Genomic DNA, 20,402 nt, shown 5'->3' on the forward strand with positions numbered 1-20,402 from the left:
TGTTTTGATTAACAGCAGACACCCTGTCGCCGGCCAGCTCTTAAAGGGGGAAGGGTCGACTTGGTCTGCTGCCACGCCCTGGATACTGCAGCCCTCCAGCTAGGCCTAAACACTGCTGCTGGAGAGAAATAGCGCCAGGAAGGATGCAGAGGGCCCGTGAGCGAGCGCAGCGCTTCTCTGCCCATGATTTAAAGGTGCTGGTTAGGGCTTTGGAGAAGAGAAGCCATATCTTGTTCCCGGACAGTGGCAAGAAGCCTCCCAAGAGGGTGTACAGGAGAGCCTGGAGGGAAATCGCCCAGAGGGTCACAGCCAACAGCGATGTCCCCAGGACTGGTGTCCAATGCCGGAAAAAGTTTAACGACCTCACTCGGATTGTCAGGGTGAGTACCCTTTCCAGTGTCCTCCTCATCCTTGCATGTGCACCTCACATTATGGGCAAAGGGACCTCAAAGCCCTAATGGCCAGCCCTCATCCAGCAGCTATGGCACTGGCATGAACATCCATTGCACTTTCTGCACTTGACACACTGGCCAAGCTATTCGACCATGGGAGGCAGTGCACACAACAACAGGGCACCACACTGGCCAAGCTATTCGACCATGGGAGGCAGTGCACACAACAACAGGGCACCACACTGTACTTAGAGGCCGTCCTTTCTCTTGCAGGCCAAGCTGGCCCAGAATCTGAAGAGCCGGACTGTCACCGGGGGAGGCCGTGCCCAGTTCCAGCAGCTCAGTGACCTGGAGGAGCGCGTGGGTCGAGTCATGGGTGCCCAGGTGATTGGCCCCGTTGCAATTGGAGATGCCGACCCTGTGCTGGGCCCCAATGGTAAGGACATGACCGTTTGGACCTCTCTCGTTCCCCTTGCGCTTCAGATCTACATCCTTTGCCACTGTCCGACCAATGCGCAGAATGCCACCACTCATGCCTCCCTCGCTGACGCCCTATCCTCACTCTAAAGCTACTCTTGTGCCTTCCTGCTTTCAGCTGGTGAGGAGGAGGTCCCTGAAGCTGCGAGTGTCAGTCCCTCGGAAGAGGAGGACGAGGAGGAGCAAGAGGAAGGTGGCACATCGGGGGAACCCTCATCCGCGCCAGGGGATGGCAATGGAGGGGACACGTGTTCCCTGGAGGAGAGCCAGGGGGAAGTGTTGCAGGGGAGTGTAGCTCCTGTGCCCAGTGGCGTCCAGCCAAGCGGGAAGGGTCGGCCAGCTCGGCTGCCTTCTCCCCAGAGGGGGGAAGTGTTGCAGGGGAGTGTAGCTCCTGTGCCCAGTGGCGTCCAGCCAAGCGGGAAGGGTCGGCCAGCTCGGCTGCCTTCTCCCCAGAGGGGGGAAGTGTTGCAGGGGAGTGTAGCTCCTGTGCCCAGTGGCGTCCAGCCAAGCGGGAAGGGTCGGCCAGCTCGGCTGCCTTCTCCCCAGAGGGGGGAAGTGTTGCAGGGGAGTGTAGCTCCTGTGCCCAGTGGCGTCCAGCCACGCGGGAAGGGTCGGCCAGCTCGGCGGCCTTCTCCCCAGAGGGGGGAAGTGTTGCAGGGGAGTGTAGTTGCTGTGCCCAGTGGCGTCCAGCCAAGCGGGAAGGGTCGGCCAGCTCGGCTGCCTTCTCCCCAGAGGGGGGAAGTGTTGCAGGGGAGTGTAGCTCCTGTGCCCAGTGGCGTCCAGCCACGCGGGAAGGGTCGGCCAGCTCGGCGGCCTTCTCCCCAGAGGGGGGAAGTGTTGCAGGGGAGTGTAGTTGCTGGGCCCAGTGGCGTGCAGCCACGCGGGAAGGGTCGGCCAGCTCGGCGGCCTTCTCCCCAGAGGGAGAGTCCGGCCTCCAGTCCGGAGACGGTCCTCGCCCAGGAGGTGCGCCTCCTTGATCAAATGTCCGCGGACTCGGATCGGCGGCACACCGAGTTCATGGGGATTGTGGCACGGTTGCCTGAGGCCATTGAGTCCCTGGCTCATAGTGTGTCCGATTTCGGAGCCTCACAGGCCAGGGGTTTCGAACAACTCGCGGCAGCACAGGCCAGGGGTCTCGAACAATTCGGGGCATCACAGGACGCGAGTCGGGCACAATTCGGGGCATCACAGGACGCGAGTCGGGCCGAATTCGGGGCATCACAGGACGCGAGTCGGGCCGAATTCAGGGCAGCACAGGACCCGAGTCGGGACGACTTCAGGGCAGCACAGGCAGCGAGTGGACAGTTGATCAGTGGTACCGTGCAGTCACTGGCTGGTCTGATGCGGGCACAGACCAGGGCAGTACGGGCACTCACTGCTGCCACACTCGCTGTGTCACGCATGCATCGCCAGGGCACCCGCCGGGCTGCTGCAGCACAGCGGTCTGGCCTTCACCAGATTGCTGCGCTTGCTGCAGTGCCAGCCCGGCCGAGTGCCAGTGTCTCTGGTGACCAGTGAGCGCCTGCCATCAGCCAGCTTGCCCCCATTGCTGCAGCCGCCACTGCCACTCCCCCAGCAAAGCTGCGACGAGCTGCTGGAGAGACTGATGCTGCCCAGCCACAGCTGCAGCAGTCAGCAGCCGGCCCCTCGAGGGCCAGAGCTCGTCTAGGCCGACCCCCAAGGGCATCTGCCATCACGCAATGTGCCCCTCAGGAGCCTTCCCCCAGCCTTGCAACACCCACAGGGCCCAGGTTGAGGCAGAGCAGCAGGTCGTCCAGGAGCCGGAAAAGGCTGGACAAGGACTCGCCCTGTCGGCACACAAAGTAGAGTGTGTTGGCAAATGTTTTTTTATATGGGGGTGCTTGTGCTGTGTATGGGGGGGGTTCTTTTGGTAAGGCCGAGGATGAAGGCAAATGTTTTTTTATATGGGGGTGCTTGTGCTGTCTATGGGGGGGGTTCTTTTGGTAAGGCCGAGGATGAAGGCCATTTGGATGGACAAGTTTTGTTATTCCTCCCCAGGTTGTGGGAGTGAGATATGTTTTTGACTGTTTTTTGGGGGTGTTGTGTGTTTTTGGGTTTCATGTGGGAAGGGCCCTGAGTTTGTTCAATAAAGCTTTTTCTTTATTCAGCTTGTCCATGTGTGATGTTTGAAGTGGTTGTTGCGTTAACCGGCTGAGGGCTTGCGGAGCGGCTGCATTCATGTCCCTTCATTGCCGCAAGCCATTCCCTGACAGGGGGCCTAGAAGTGTCGTTCAATAAGCCGCCGACGGACGGCCCTTGGACCTTGTGGCTCCCTCCTGGGCTGGTACTCCTCCTCCTTCTCCTCCTCATGGTCCTCCTGCTCGTCCTCCTGAGGTGCTGGTCCAACGTGAGGTGGCAGTGCCTGAGTCCTGCGGATAGCCAGGTTGTGCAGCATGCAGCAAACGACGATGAACTGGGAGACTCTATCCGGCGAATACTGCAGAGATCCGCCGGTGCGATCCAGGCAGCGGAACCGTTGCTTGAGGACGCCAATCGTTTGCTCTATGATGTTCCTTGTGGCTTGATGGCTTGCGTTGTATGCCTCCTCAGCAGGGGTCCTGGGCGCGCGGAGCGGGGTCATGAGCCATGTACACAAAGGATAGCCTTTGTCCCCGATAAGCCATCCTCTTGGGGGAGGCTGTGCCTGGAACATGTCAGCCACAGTAGTCTGGCGCAGGATAAATGCATCGTGGCTGCTGCCTGGAAAGCGGGCATTGACAGCTAGGATGCGCTGCCTGTGGTCACACACCAGCTGTACATTGAGGGAATGGTAGCCCTTCCGGTTGCGGTAATCCTCGGCATTGTCGATAGGTGCCCGCAAAGCCACATGCGTGCAGTCAATGGCGCCCTGCACCATGGGGAAGTCGGCGATCCTCGCAAACCCAACTGCACGCTGCTCCTGCCTCTCTAGGGTCATGGGGAAGGAGATGAATTGGTGTCTCCTTGTGAAAAGGGCATCGGTGACGGATGCAGCGATGCACGGCGAACTGGGAGATGTTAGCTATGTCCCCAGCAGCGGCTTGGAAGGAGCCGCTTGCATAAAAGTTCAGAGCCACCGTGACCTTCACTTCCACCGACAGAGACGTCCTGCACATCAGCTGTGGACGCAGATCTCTGTGAAGCAGCTGGCAGATCTCTGCAACCACCTCCCTTCTGAAGCGCAGCCTCTTAACACACTGCGCGGCAGTCATGGTGAGATAGGACACCTGCTGGCGGTATTCCCTGAGTGGGTAAGGCCTACGTTGCCGACACCTGATGGCCCCTCTGCGTCTAGGCATGGCTGCCCCTCTCACACAGCGTCTGCGAGCCCTTCGCACATAATGCTGGAACTGAGGGTTGGAACCCCATGCAGCCCCCATAATATACTTGCAAACAGTGAAATCACAGTGAGTCAAATTTCCAAGCTCTGGCCAGAAGCCAAAAATACCTCTCCTATGTTGGCCCAAATCAGTAAGGTCTCTTCCTTGGTCTCTGTCCAGAAATCCGTTGCACTAAAGTCATTGCAGCAAAATGGCTGCCCTTTATAGTTCAGTCTAAGTGCCCTTTAATTTGCGCTCCCCGAGGCCCGCAGGGCCTCTGCTGCGTTCCACTTCACAGTTCTTAACAGCGCCACGCCCACATTGGGTGGGCGCCACTGAAGTTCAGGTTTGGGGCGCACAAACGGCGTTGCACGACGAAATGACATCATAAGTTGCGCGCGCAGCTGAGCGCGTGCAAACACTTTGCGCCAGCGCTAAATGTCTACTGATGTTGGGCGTAGGCGCAGATCGTTCTGCGCCCGGCCGCTAAGTGTCTAGCGCTCGAGATCTACTCCTCTTATGGCGCTAACGGCTGGCGAACGCAACTGAATTTCTAGGCCAGGAGGCCTTACCCACCCAGGGTATACCGCCAGCAGCTCTCATATCTGAACATGTCTGAGGAGCAGTGTGTTTGGAGGCTGCGATTCAGAAGGGAGGTGGTCACTGAGATCTGCCACCTGCTTCGCAGAGATCTGCAGCCACAGCTGAGGAGCAGGACGTCTCTGTCGGTGGCAGTGAAGGTGACGGTGGCTCTCAACTTCTATGCCACGGGCACCTTCCAATCCGCTACTGGGGACATTGCCAACATCTCCCAGTTCGCGGTACATTGCTGCATCCGACAGGTGAACAATGCCCTTTTCAGAAGGAGACGTCAGTACATCTCCTTCCCCATGACCCTGGACAAGCAGCAAGAGCGTACAATGGGATTTGGAAGAATAGCGGGCTTCCCCATGGTCCAGGGCGTAGAACTGATGAACCAGCATTGGTCAGGCCTTGCTTCAGGGCTGCAGTGTGCAGGGCATGGCAGCCAGACAAATCAAACCTCCTGCTTTAAGAGCTGACCGGCGCCAGATTGTCTGCCGTCAATCAGCAACTCGCCGCACCTGTGCTGCGCCCACCCTTGGGGGTTTCGCCCCGGGCCGCCGGCTTAGCGCCTAATGATAGTCGTGCATCGCCTGTTTTAGCGCAGCAGCAACCTCTTGGGGCGATGCCACTGAATATCGGCGAAGGTGGCGCGAAATTGCGCCAGGCGCAAACTTTAGCGGCCGCCCGACTGTAGCGCCCCGAACGTGGCTATACTGAATTTCTAGGCCTAAGGATCTTAGCTCTGAAAATCACAAAGTAAAATTAGTTTGGGTGGAGCTAAGAAACAGTAAGGGGCAGAAAACATTGGTGGGAGTTGTTTATAGGCCCTGATGCGCAATTGATTCTAATTAAAGGCTGAGTAGAGTTCAGAACAACAGGCTTTTATTAACTACTGAATGCAACTACAAACAGATCAGGACTATGCCTCTAGTGGACGACCGAATGGCAGAGAGCTGCCGTGCAGCCGTCCTTATACCAGGTAGCCAAGGGCGGAGTCAGCTGAGGCATAGTCAGGTATAACAGTGAAACGAGAGTGAACGACAACAACAACAACAACAATAGTGAACACAGTGAACGACAGTGGTTTACCACATTCACCCCTCGTTTAAAATTAAGTCCGGCGGGGTGAAGTGTATCAAAAGTTCGAGTAGGTGAGTCTGTCGGGCGGCCTCGTTTGCCATCGAGATCTTCATGGCGACGGTTGAGATGGTACAGCTTCCAACGACGCGTCTTGAACGGGATCGAGCACCGGCGTATCGTCCCCTTTGGTGTTGGGTGGGCGAGTGGACTCCGATGGGTCCTGGGGTCGCGGCATGCCGTCTACTGGGGTGGAATGGACAGGGGTGAGAATTGGGTCTACTGAATTTTGGGCCGTGTCGAAGGGGGTCGTGGTGGAGGGCAATGGTGACGGGTCAGTGGACCCCGAGGGTGCCAGATCTCTAATGGAGACTGTATCCTCCCGCCCGTCCGAGTATGCCACGTAGGCGTACTGGGGGTTGGCATAGAGGAGGTGAACCTTCTCTACCAGGGGAGCCGTTTTGTGGGACCTTACATGCTTCCTCAGCAGGACGGGCCCTGGGGACATCAGCCAGTGTGGTAGTGAGGTGCCGGATGTGGACCTCCGGGGAAAAACGAACATTCGCTCATGGGGGGTGGCGTTGGTGGCAGTACACAGCAGTGACCGGATGGAGTGGAGCGCATCAGGTAGGACATCCTGCCAACGGGAGGTCGGAAGGCCCCTAGATTTTAAGGCTAGGAGGGCCGCCTTCCAGACCGTCGCGTTCTCTCTTTCAACCTGTCCGTTCCCCCGGGGGTTGTAGCTGGTGGTCCGGCTTGAGGCAATACCTCTCATGAGCAGGTACTGACGGAGTTCGTCGCTCATGAAGGACGAGCCCCGGTCGCTATGAATATAGCTGGGAAAACCGAACAAAGCAAAGAGGTTGTGCAGGCATTTAATGACCGTAGCGGTGGTCATGTCCGGGCAGGGGATGGCGAAAGGGAAACTGGAGTACTCATCAACTATGTTGAGGAAGTACACATTACGGTCAGAGGAGGGGAGGGGCCCTTTAAAGTCGACACTCAGGCGCTCAAAGGGGCGGGTGGCCTTGATCAGGTTTGCTCTGTCAGGCATATAGAAGCGCGGCTTGCACTCTGCACAGACTGGGCAGCTCCTGGTCATGGTCCTGACCTCCTCGATGGAGTAAGGCAGGTTGCGGGCCTTGATGAAGTGGAAGAACCTGGTGACCCCCGGGTGGCAGAGGTCGTTGTGGAGGCCCCGTAGTCTATCGATCTGCGCGTTGGCGCATGTGCCTCGCGATAGAGCATCTGAGGGTTCGTTGAGTTTCCCGGGCCGGTACAAGATGTCGTAATTGTAGGTGGAAGGTTCAATTCTCCACCTCAAAATCTTGTCATTTTTGATTTTGCCCCTCTGCTTATTATTGAACATGAAAGCGACTGAACGCTGGTCAGTAAGCAGGGTAAATCGTTTTCCAGCCAGGTAGTGCCGCCAGTGGCGCACCGCCTCCACAATGGCCTGGGCCTCCTTTTCCACAGAGGAGTGTCTGAGTTCGGAGCCCTGGAGGGTTCGTGAAAAGAAGGCCACGGGTCTTCCCGCCTGGTTAAGGGTAGCGGCCAGGGCGAAGTCGGATGCATCGCTCTCCACCTGGAAGGGGATGGACTCATCCACCGAGTGCATGGTGGCCTTGGCAATGTCATCTTTTATACGGTGAAAGGCTGAGCGGGCCTCCGTCGTCAGGGGAAAGGAAGTGGACTTGATAAGTGGACGGGCTTTGTCCGCATAGTGAGGGACCCACTGGGCGTAATAGGAAAAGAAGCCCAGGCACCTTTTGAGGGCCTTGAGACAGTGGGGCAGGGGAAGTTCCATCAGGGGGCGCATCCGGTCGGGGTCAGGACCGATGACTCCGTGTTCCACCACGCAGCCAAGGATAGCGAGGCGGGCTGTGCGGAATATGCACTTTTCCTTGTTGTACGTGAGGTTTAGGAGTTGGGCCGTGCGAAGGAACTTATCAAGGTTGGCGTCATGGTCCTGCAGGTCATGGCCGCAGATGGTCACGTTGTCCAGGTAGGGAAACGTGGCCTGTAACGCATTCTGGTCGACCATCCGGTCCATCTCCCTCTGGAAGACGGAGACACCGTTGGTGATGCCGAAAGGAACCCTGAGGAAGTGAAAAAGACGGCTGTTTGCCTCGAAAGCTGTGTACTGGCGGTCCTCAGGGCTGATAGGGATTTGGTGGTATGCTGCCTTGAGGTCAATGGTCGAGAAAACGCGATATTGCGCTATCTTATTAACCATGTCGGCTATGCGGGGGAGAGGGTATGCGTCCAACTAGGTGTACTTGTTGATTGTCTGGCTGTAGTCGATGACCAGGCGCTGCTTGTTGCCGGTCTTAACGACTACCACCTGAGCTCGCCAGGGGCTGGTACTACCCTCAATAATCCCCTCCTTCAGGAGCCGCGTCACCTCAGACCTTATAAAGGATCTGTCCCCGGTGCTGTATCGCCTGCTCTTTGTGGCGATAGGCTTGCAGTCGCGGGTGAGGTTAGCGAACAGGGGGGGGGGGGGTGATTTTGAGGGTGGTGAGACTACAGGTGGGGCGCGGTGGGCAATTTAAAAACTGCTGGTTGCAGACAGTGAGTGGGGGAAAAGGTCCACCGTATGTCAAGGTGACACTCTTAAAGTGACAATGAAAGTCCAACCGCAGCAGAACGGCAGCGCAGAGATGTGGCAGGACAAAGAGCTTTACATTTTTATAAACGGAGCCCCTCACCGAAAGGGTCACTACGCAGTAGCCGCCGACGTCTGCTGAGTGAGATTTTGAGGCCATGGAGATCCGATGGCGCGCTGGCAGGACCGAGAGGGAATAATGCCGTACCGTATCAGGGTGTATGAAGCTCTCCGTGCTCCCGGAATCAAAAAGGCAAGTTGTGGCGCAGCCATTTACCTGGATGTCCATCGTGGACCTGGCTAGCTGATGGGGTCTGGATTGATCCAGCGTAATGGAGGCCGCTGTGGAGTCGGGAGCGTCGCTGTAAAACCCCGGTGAGGCGGTGGGTGAGTCGGGGGCCCGTTGGCAAAATGGCGGACAAAATGGCGGCGTCGGAGAAGAAGGACAAAATGGCGGTGCCCATGACGATCCCGATCCCCACGGGGCTGGAGGAAGGCAAGATGGCCGCTCCCACGAATCGCAAGCGGCGCTGCTGGAGGTAGGGGTCTTCTGACTTCTGCAGACGCCAGCGTAGTGTCCCTTCTTACCGCAGGCAGAGCAGACAGCGTTTTTCGCCGGGCAGCGCGCCCTGGGGTGTTTGGTTTGGCCACAGAAATAACATTTCTGGCTCGGGCGGGACATCGCTGCAGCAGTTGGGGCCGGGGCTCGGGGCGGCGCCACGTCCCAAGATGGCAGCGGCCGCGACATCCACGAGGCGGCCGCGCGGTCCGGGGAGTAGGCCTCCATGTTCCGATGGGCTACGTCCAACGAAAGGGTGAGTGAAATCGCCTTCTTCAGGTCGAGCTCGCTACTTTCCAGCAGTCGCTGCTGTGTGTGAGTGGACCTGAGGCCCGCAACGAGGGCGTCCCGGATGAGCTCCTCCGTATGTTCCGTGGCTGATACTTGCTTGCATTCGCAGGCTCGGCCGAGTTCCTTCAGCGCCCGTATGTATGCTTCTGTGGGTTCCCCGGGCTGTTGTTTGCGGGACCCCAGGAGATGTCTTGCGTAAACATAGTTGACCGGGCGTGCATATTGTTCCTTTAAAATGTCGATAGCCCCCTGGTATCTCGTAGCGTCCCGGATAAGGGCAAAAGCTCGGTGGTTTACTTTCGAATTCAGCACCCTGAGCTTGTCGGCGTCGGTGGCGACGGTCTCGCCGGATGCAGCCAGAAAAGACTCAAAACAGTTCAACCAATGTGAGAACTTAGCAGGCGAGTCCGGTTCTTGCGGGTCGAGTTCCAGGCACTTGATCTTAAGTATCTGCAGCATCGTTATTTTTTTTTTGTCTGTAGTTAATAAAATTGATGCGCAATTGATTCTAATAAAAGGCTGAGTAGAGTTCGGAACAACAGGCTTTTATTAACTACTGAATGCAACTACAAACAGATCAGGACTATGCCTCTAGTGGACGACCGAATGGCAGAGAGCTGCCGTGCAGCCGTCCTTATACCAGGTAGCCAAGGGCGGAGTCAGCTGAGGCATAGTCAGGTATAACAGTGAAACGAGAGTGAACGACAACAACAACAACAATAGTGAACACAGTGAACGACAGTGGTTTACCACAGGCCCCCAAACAGTAATTGTAATGTAGGGCAGAGTATAAATCAGGAAATTAGAGGAGCATGTAACAAGGGTAATACAGTGATCATGGGGGACTTTAATCTACATATAGACTGGGCAAACCAAATTTGCAGTAATAGTGTGAAGGACGAATTCATGGAATGTATGCAAGATAGTTTTCTAGATCAGTATGTTAAGGAACCAACTAGGGAACAGGTTATTTTTGATCTAATATTGTGCAATGAGAAAGGGTTATATAAGAACCTTATAGTAAACAGGCCTTTAGGGAAGAGTGACCATAATATGATAGAATTCTATATTGAGTTGGAAAGTGATTTAGTTAAATCCGAAACTAGAGTCTTAAATCTAAACAAAGCAAACTACGTCAGTATGAGCTGTGATTTGGCTAAGGTAGATTGGGAAACTACAGTAAAAGGTATGACGGTAGATCAGCAATGGCTAGCATTTAAAGAATTAATACATAATTTACAACAAATATACATTCCTTTAAGGCACAAAAACCCCACAGGAAAAGTGGCCCAACTGTGGCTAACAAGAGGAGTTAAAGATAGTATTAGATCAAAGGAAGAGGCTTATAATGATGCCAAAAAGAGTAGTAAGCCTGAGGATTGGGAGGATTTTAGAATTCAGCAAAGGAGGACCAAGAAATTGATAAAGAAAGGGAAAATAGAATATGAGAGTAAACTAGCGAGAGACATAAAAACAGATTGTAAAAGCTTCTATAGGTATGTAAAAAGGAAAAGATTAGCGAAAGTAAGTGTGGGTCCCTTATAGGCTGGGACAGGAGAAATTATAATGGGGAATAAGGAAATGGCAGGAAAATTAAACAAATACTTTGGCCGCGATTTTATCGATCGATGCGCCTTGGGAGCGGGTCAGCTGGTTTCCGGGTCCAGTCCCGCCCCCAACTTCATCCGGCCCAGGGACGTGATTTTACGTCAATTGGCCTAGTTAAGCCCGCGCTGCGGGTTTGCCGGCCAATTAAGAAATAGCCGGTCAGATGACGTCATTTGATGACGCGTCATCTGCCGGTTTTCTTAAAGGGATCACACACATTTTTTCTTTGACAGCTCATTTCTCAGTGTTTGACAGCATTGAGGTGCTGCAAACACTGACAATGACTGTTCACAGGTGAGTTCTTGCACCCAGGCTCTCCAGTAACCCCCTCCTTAGGCTAGAACAGATGGTAGCTGCAGATGAGCTTACCAAAGTGATCTGTCACTGGTGAGAGAGGTTCTCTCCCAATGAGGTGGGACTAGACAGCCAATTCAAAACTTCTTACCTACAAAAAGTCTAACTGCATTAAAAATGAATTTCCCAACATTTCCTTACCTCTGAAACTCACCAGTGCACCTTCAGACCACTTCTGCAGCTGTCATCAATGCAGAAACACTACAGCAGACTCACAACACGCCACACTTACCTGGCGTGGTGTCCGGACATCGGGAAGCCCGAAGTAAAAGTGTCAAAATTGCAAAAGGTCCTGTTAACTGTCTGTTAACAACCTCTTCCCGCTGCTAGGTGTCGGGTCCATGCGCAAATCGGGGACCCGACACTTGGGAAGATTGATTGGAGGCGGGTTGACAGCGGGTTTCCTACGGGTTTGTGATTTTGCTGGATGTCCCGCTTCCCAACCCGCCCCCGGAGCGTGGGCAAAATTCCGGCCTTTGTGTCTGTCTTCACGGAAGAAGACGCAAAAAACTTCCCGGAAATAGTGGAGAAGCAAGGCTCTAACGAGAATGAGGAACTGAAAGAAATCAGTATTAGTAAAAAAGTAGCACTGGAGAAATTAATGGGACTGAAAGCCGATAAATCCCCTGGACCTGATGGCCTACATCCTAGGGTTTTGAAAGAGGTGGCTATAGAGATATTGGATGCATTGGTTGTCATCTTCCAAAACTCCATAGATTCTAGAACAGTTCCCGTGGATTGGAAGGTAGCAAAAGTAACCCCACTATTTAAGAAAGGAGGGAGAGAGAAAATGGGGAACTACAGACCAGTTAGCCTGACATCAGTAGTAGGGAAAATGCTAAAATCTACTATTAAGGATGTGGTAACGGGGCACTTGGAAAATACTAATAGGATTGGGCAGAGTCAACACAGATTTATGAAAGGGAAGTCGTGTTTGATGAATCTGTTTTGAGGTTGTAACCAGCAGAATAGATAAGGGGGAACCAATAGATGTGGTATATTTGAATTTTCAGAAGGCATTCTATAAGGTGCCACACAAGAGATTATTAAACAAAATTAGGGCTCATGGGATTGGGGGTAATATACTAGCATGGATTGAGGATTGGTTAATGGACAGAAAACAAAGAGTAGGAATAAACGGGTCATTTTTAGGATGTCAGGCTGTAACTAATGGGGTACCGCAAGGATCAGTGCTTGGGCCTCAGCTATTCACAATCTACATCAATGATTTGAATGAGGAGGCCAAATATAATATATCCAAGATTGCTGATGATACAAAGTTGGTAAGTTGTGAGGAGCATGCAAGGAGGCTTCATGGGAATATAGACAGGCTAAGTGAGTGGGCAAGAACATGGCAGGTGGAATATAATGTAGAGAAATGTGAAGATATCCACTTTGGGAGGAACACCACTGTGTACCTTCCTCTAGTCCGAAAAACAACCGTTCACCACTACTCACTGTTTTCTGTCACTTAGCCAATTTGTATCCATGCTGCCACTGTCCCTTTTATTCCATGGGCTTCAACTTTGCTGGCAAGCCTATTATGTGGCACCTTATCAAACGCCTTTTGGAAGTCCATGTACACGACATCAACCACATTACCCTCATCAATCTTCTCTGCTGCTTCATCAAAAAACTCAAATCAAGTTAGTTAAACACGATTTCCTTTAACAAATCCGTGCTGGCTTTCCTTAATTAATCCACACTTATCCAAATGACTGTTAATTTTGTCCCAGATTATTGTTTCTAAAAGCTTCCCCACGACCAACGGTACACACTGCAGCTGCGGTGCGCCGGTGGTGGAGGGATTGAATGTTTAAGGTGGTGGATGGGGTGCCAATGAAGTGGGCTGCTTTGTCCTGGATGATATCGAGTTTCTTGAAGTTATTGGAGCTCAGCTAGGCAAGTGGAGAGTATTCCATCATACTCCAGACTTGTGCCTTGTAGATGATGGAAAGGCTTTGGGGAGTCAGGAGGTGAGTCACTCACTGCAGAACACCCAGCCTCTACCTGCTCTTGTAGCCACAGTATTAATGTGACTGGTCCAGTAAAGTTTCTAGTAACTGGTGACCCCTGGATGTTCATAAGAACATAAGATTTAGGAGCAGGAGTAGGCCAAACAGCCCCTTGAGCCTGCTCCGCTATTCAGTAAAATCATGGTTGATCTTCAACCTCAACTCCACTTTCCTGTCCGATCCCAATATAGAAACATAGAAGATAGGAGCAAGAATAGGCCATTCGGCCCCTCGAGCCTGCTCCGCCATTCAATGAGATCATGGCTGATATCCTTTGATTCTCCTAGAGTCCAAAATTCTATCTATTTCAACTTGAATATACTTAATGACTCAGCATCCACAGCCCTTTGTGGTAGAGAATTCCAAAGATTCATGATCCTCTTAGTGAAGAAATTCCTCCTCATCTCAGTCTTATCCTGAGACTATACCTCTAGTTCTAGACTCCAGCCAGAGGAAACAATCTCCCTGTCAATCCCCCTCAGTGTCTTTTATATTTTAGTGAGATCACCTCTCATTCTTCTAAACTTCAGAGAGTATAGACCTAATCTACGCAATCTCTCCTCATAGGAGAACCCTCTCATCCCAGGGATCAATCTAGTGAACCTTCGTTGCACCACCTCTAAGGCAATTATGTCCTTCCTCAGATAAGGAGACCAAAACTGTGCGCAGTACTCCAGGTGTGGTCTCACCAAAGCCCTGTACAATTGTAGTAAGACTTCCTTACTCTTGTACTCCAACCACCTTGCAATAAAGACGAACATGCCATTTGCCGTCCTAATTGTTTGCTGTACCTGCATGCTAACTTTCTGTGTTTCCTGTACGAGGCCACCTAAATGTACCTAAGAAGGCAAATGGTATGTTGGCCTTCGTAGCAAGAGGGTTCGAGTACAGGAACAAAGATGTCTTGCTACAGTTGTACAGGGCCTTGGTGAGACCGCACCTTGAGTATTGTGTGCAGTTTTGGTCGCCTTATCTGAGGAAGGATGTTCTTGCCATGGAAGGAGTGCAGCGAAGATTCACCAGGCTGATACCTGGGATGGCAGGAATGACGTATGAGGAGAGATTGTGTTGATTGGGCTTATACTCACTGGAGTTTAGAAGATTGAGAGGGGATCTCATCGAAACGTATAAAATTCTGTCAGGCCTGGACAGACTAGATGCAGGAAGGATGTTCCCGATGGCCGGGGAGTCCAGAACCAGGGGTCATAGTCTAAGGATAAGGGGTAAGCCATTTAGGACTGAGATGAGGAGGAATTTCTTCACCCAGAGAGTGGTGAACCTGTGGAATTCTCTGCCACAGAGGGCGGTGGAGGCCAATTCATTAAATATATTCAAGAAGGAGTTGGATATATTTCTTAAGGCTAAAGGGATCAAGGGATATGGGGAGAAAGCAGGGACAGGGTACTGAATTTGGATGATCAGCCATGATCTCATTGAATGGCGGAGCAGGCTCGAGGGGCCAAATGGCCTAATCCTGCTCCTATCTTCTATGTTTCTATGTAATCAGGAACAATGTTGGCCCCTTGAAAACTGATAAAGGTGATATTGTCAATGATAATAAGGAAATGACATACATGTTGAATAATTACTTTGCGTCAGTATTTACAGTAAAGCAAGAGGATAGCACGCCGGAAATCCCAAGGAAACTAATATTGAATCAGGGACCGGGATTCAACAAAATTAACATAAGCAAAGTAACAGTAATGAAGAAAATAGTGGCACTAAAGAGTGACAAATCCCCAGGACCAGATGGTTTCCATCCCAGGGTTTTAAAGGAAGTAGGTGAGCACATGGCAGATGGCCTAAGTATAATCTTCAAAAGTTCTCTCATTTCAAGAACCCTTCCTTTAGATTGGAAAATTTTGCATGTCACTCTGCTGTTTAAGAATGGAAACCAGGGAATCATAGACCAGTTAGCCTAACATCTGTTGTCAGGAAATTACTGGAATCTATAATTACGGGTAGAGTGACTGAACACCTTGAAAATTTTCAGCTGATTAGAGAGCCAACATTGTAAAAGGTAGGTCATGCCTGACGAACCTTATTGAATTTTTTGAAGAGGTGACTAAAGTAGTGGACAGGGGAATGTCTATATATGGACTATCAGAAGGCATTTGATAAAGTTTGTCATAAGAGACTGTTAACTAAGGTTGAAGCCCATGAAATTGAAGGCAAATTATCAAAACACATCTAGCAGCTCAAAACTTTGCGTCCATGAGGTGCTGTAGGCCATCAGCAGCAGAAGAATGGTATTCCACCAAAATCTGTAACCTCATGGCCTGGCACATCTCTCATTCTACCATTAGCATCAAGCTAGGAGAGCAACCCTGGTTCAATGAGGAGAGTAGAGGAGCATGCCAGGAGCAGCACCTGGCGTACCTAAAAATGAGGTGCTAACCTGGTGAAGGTGCAACACAGGACTACATGCATGCTAAACAGCAGAAGCAGCATTCTATAGGCAGAGCTAAGCGACCCCACAATCAACTGATCAGATCAAAGCTCTGCAATTCTGCCACATCCAATCATGAATAGTAGTGGACAATTAAACAACTAAGGGGAGGAGGTTCCATGAACATCCCCAGCACACGAGTGCAAAACACAAGACTGAAGAGTTTGCAACCATCTTCAGCCAGAAGTGCTGAGTGGATGAACCATATCGGCCTCCTCCTGAGGTTCCCACCGTCACAGAAGCCAGTCTTCAACCAATTCGATTCACTCCACGTAATATCAAGAAACGGCTGAGCGCACTGGATACAGCAAAGGCTGTGGGCCCGACAACATCCCGGCTATCGTGCTGAAGACTTGTGCTCCAGACCTAACCACACCTCTAGCCAAGCTACAATACTGGCATCTACCCTACAAAGTGGAAAATTGCACAGGTATGTCCTGTCCACAAAAAGCACGTCAAATTCAATTTAGCCAGTTACCGCCCCATCAATCTACCCTCTATCATCAGCAAGGCGATGGAAGCTGTCGTCGACAGTGCTATCAAGCGGCACTTACTCACCAATAACCTCACCGACGCTAAGTTTGGGTTCTGCCAGGACCACGCGGCTCTAGAACTCATTGCAGCCTTGTCCAAACATGGACAAAAGAGCTGAATTCCAGAGTGACTGCCCTTGACATCAAGGCAGCATTTGACCGAGTGCGGCATCAAGGAGCCCGAGTAAAATTGATTTCAATGGGAATCAGATGGCTGGAGTCATACCTTGCACAAAGGAAGATGGTTGTGGTTGTTGGGGGCTAATAATCTCAGCTCCAGGACATCGCTGCAAGAGTTTCTCAGGGCAGTATCCTAGGCCCAACCATCTTCAGCTGCTTCATCAATGACCTTCCCTCAATCATAAGGTCAGAGATGTTCGCTGATGATTGTACAGTGTTCAGTTCAATTCACAACTCTTCAGATAATGATGCAATCTGTGCCCGCATGCAGCAAGACCTGGACAACATTCAGGCTTGGGCTGATAAATGACAAGTAACATTCGCGCCACACAAGTGCCAGGCAATGACCATCTACAATAAGAGAGATTCTAACCATCTCCTCTTGACATTCAACAGCATTACCATCTCCCACCATTTAGAAAATCATAATATGATTAGACAGAGTCAACATGGTTTTATTACTGGAAAATCGTGTTCAACAAATTTATTAGAGTTTTTTTAGGCTGTAACTAGCAGGATAGATAAAGGGGAACCAATCGATGTAGTATATTTGGATTTCCAAAAGGCATTCGATAAGGTGCCACATAAATGGTTGCTAAGTAAGATAAAGGCTCATGGGGTTGGGGGTAATATATTAGCATGGATAGAGGATTGGTTAATGGACAGAAAACAGAGACTAGGGATAAACAGCAGCCTGTAACTAGTGGGGTGCTGCAAGGATCAGTGCTTGAGCCGCAGCTATTTACAATCTGTATTAATGACTTGGATGAAGGGGCCGAGTGCAATGTATCCAAGTTTGCTGATGATACAAAGCTAGGTGGGAAAGTAAGCTGTGAGGAGGGCACAAAGAGCCTGCAAAGGGATATGGGCAATAAAGTGGCAGATGGAGTATAATGTGGGGAAATGTGAGGTTATTTACTTTGGTAGGAAGATTATAAAAACAGAATATTTTTTAAATGGTGAGAAACTATGAAATGTTGGTGTTCAGAGAATTTAGGTGCCCTCGTATAGGAAACACAGAAAGTTAGCATGCAGGCACAGCAAGCAATTAGGAAGGCAAACGGCATATTGGCCTTTATTGCAAAGGGGTTGGAATACAAGAGTAAGGAAGTCTTGCTGCAATTGTACAGCGCTTTGGTGAGACCACACCTGGAGTACTGTGCACAGTTTTGGTCTCCTTATCTGAGGAAGGGCATACTTGCCTTGGAGGCGGTGGAATGAAGGTTCACTAGATTGATCCCTGGGATGAGATTGTTGTCCTATGAGGAGAGATTGAGTAAATTGGAGTTTAGAAGAATGAGAGGTGATCTCATTGAAACATATAAGATTCTGAGGGGGATTGACAGGGTAGATGCTGAGAGGTTATTTCTTCTGGCTGGAGAGTCAAGGACTAGGGGGGCTTAGTCTCATGGCTGGAGAGTCAAGGACTAGGGGGGCACAGTCTCATGGCTGGAGAGTCAAGGACTAGGGGGGCACAGTATCATGGCTGGAGAGTCAAGGACTAGGGGGGCACAGTCTCAGGATAAGTGGTCAGTCATTTAAGACTGAGCTGAGGAGGAATTTCTTCACTCAGAGGGTTGTGAATCTTTGGAATTCTCTACCCCAAAGGGCTGTGGATGCTGAATCATTGAGTATATTCAAGGCTAAGATAGATAGATTTTTGGATTCTCGGGGAATCAAGGGATATGGAGATATCGCGGGAAAGTGGAGTTGAGGTTGAAGATCAGCCATGATCTTACTGTATGGCGGAGCAGGCTCGAGCGGCTGTATGACCTACTCCTGCTCCTAGTTCTTATGTTCTGACGCGGTTCAACACCAGAAACTCTGAGTTGGAAGTCAGCATGCAGTAAACTTACATCGTTGTGCACTAAATATTACAAATGAGCACATACTGGCGTTCAAGTCAAGTTCCTTTACTGAGAGCTATTAAACCCTCTTGAAAACCAGATAGATGTTCAGTACACTTATCTTGAAAGGTAGGAATGTTGTGGAATAGAGCGCGAGTCACAGATCTGGCCTCTGTCTGTCAACATTTTGAGGCACTTTTACTGTTAATACCAGTTAACCGCATTCAGCATTTTCATTGATGTGTAATGTGAGTATTGAGACCTTCTTTTTTCTTTAATAGCTGCACATCAAATGGCTGATGATTCACTTGAAGTGCCGCAGTTAGCAGCTGGAGCCTGTCGTAAGTACAATTAAAGATAGTCTTCATTTGAAAGACATTTATGTTTGTTTCAGAAAAAAGCCATTGGAAGGCGGTCGAGCATTAGTGATCCAACACTTTGGGACTGAACAGCAAGGCACTGATTTTTGTCCACAATTCAGGACATGGTGAACTTCACAACACTGTTAGCCCATCAAGGTCAATGGAGGCCAGGTTACCGCTTGTTTCATTGAATCAGAGAATGGTTACAGCACAGAAGGAGGCCATTCAGCCCGTCGAGCCTGTGCCGGTTCTCTGCAAGAGCACTTCAGCTGGTCCCACTCCCCTGCCCTTTCCATGTAGCTCTGCAAATTTTTTTCCTTCAGGTACTTATCCAACTCCCTTTTGAAAGCCATGATTGAGTCTGCCTCCACCACCCTTTCAGGCAGTGCATTCCAGATCCTAACCAATCGCTGCGTAAAAAAGTGTTTCCTCATGTTGTCTTTGGTTCTTGTGCCAGTCATCTTAAATCTGTGTCCTCTGGTTCTCGACCCTTCCGCCAATGGGAACAGTTTCTCTCTATCTACTCTGTCTAGACCCCTCATGATTTTGGATACCGCTATCAAATCTCCTCTCAACCTTCTCTGCTCTAAGGAGAACAACCCCAGTTTCTCCAGTCTATCCACGTAACTGAAGTCCCTCAAAAGACAAAGTTAAAAGCTCTATATCTGAAAGCACGCAGCATTCGTAACAAGATAGATAGAGCCATAGGGTCATAGAGTAATACAGAACAGAAAGAGGCCCTTCGGCCCATCGTGTCTGCGCCGGACATCAAGCCCTGTCTGTTCTAATCCCATTTTCCAGCACTTGGTCCGTAGCCTTGTATGCTATGGCGTTTCAAGTGCTCATCTAAATGCTTCTTGAATGTTGTGAGGGTTCCTGCCTCTACCACCCTTTCAGGCAGTAAGTTCCAGATTCCAACCACCCTCTGGGTGAAAAAGTTTTTCCTCAAATCCCCTCTAAACCTCCTGCCCCTTACCTTGAAACTATGCCCCCTGGTTATGACCCCTCTACTAAGGGGAAAAGTTCCTTTCTATCTACCCTATCTAGGCCCCTCATAATTTTGTACACCTCAATCAGGTCCCCCCTCTGCCTTCTCTGCTCTAAGGAAAACAACCCCAGCCTGTCCAGTCTCTCTTCATAGCTGAAGCGCTCCAGCCCAGGTAACATCCTAGTGAATCTCCTCTGCACCCTCTCCAATGAAATCACATCCCTCCTATAGTGTGGTGACCAGAACTGCATACAGTATTCCAGCTGTGGCCTAACTAGCGTTTTGTACAGCTCCATCATAACCTCCCTGCTCTTATATTCTATGCCTCGGCTAATGAAGGCAAGTATCCCATATGCCTTTTTAACCACCTTATTTACCTATCCTGCTGCCTTCAGGGATCTATGCACATGCGCACCAAGGTCCCTCTGATCCTCTGTCTTTCCTAGGATCCTACCATTCATTGTGTATTTCCTTGCCTTGTTTGTACTCCCAAAATGCATCACCTCACACTTTTCAGGGTTAAATTCCATTTGCCAGTTCTGCCCATCTAACCATCCCGTCTATATCGTCCGGTAGCCTGAGGCTTCCCTCCTCGCTATTTACCACTCCACCAATTTTCGCGTCCCCTGCTAACTTACTGATCATACCTCCTACATTCATATCTAAATCATTAATGTACACTACAAACAGCAAGGGACCCAGCACCGATCCCTGCGGTACACCACTGGACATAGGCTTCCAGTCACAAAAACAACCT

The 20,402-nt window shown here is 50.8% G+C and overlaps 1 protein-coding gene across 3 annotated transcripts in view; it reads left to right on the forward strand.

Annotated features, from left to right (window-relative positions):
- LOC147116894 (uncharacterized) overlaps positions 1-20,402 on the forward strand; it is a 272,147-nt gene that overhangs the window by 141,437 nt on the left and 110,308 nt on the right. For all 3 annotated transcript variants that reach the window (XM_085987337.1, XM_085987336.1, XM_085987338.1), the window contains one exon: positions 18,577-18,636. In XM_085987337.1, coding sequence (XP_085843463.1) covers positions 18,577-18,636 — 60 coding nt within the window. The remainder of the gene's footprint in view (positions 1-18,576; positions 18,637-20,402) is intronic.

Source organism: Somniosus microcephalus, chromosome 5, assembly GCF_052327205.1.
Source record: "Somniosus microcephalus isolate GS21.2 chromosome 5, FLI_Smic_1.0, whole genome shotgun sequence".
In the NCBI taxonomy this organism is placed as follows: domain Eukaryota; kingdom Metazoa; phylum Chordata; class Chondrichthyes; order Squaliformes; family Somniosidae; genus Somniosus; species Somniosus microcephalus.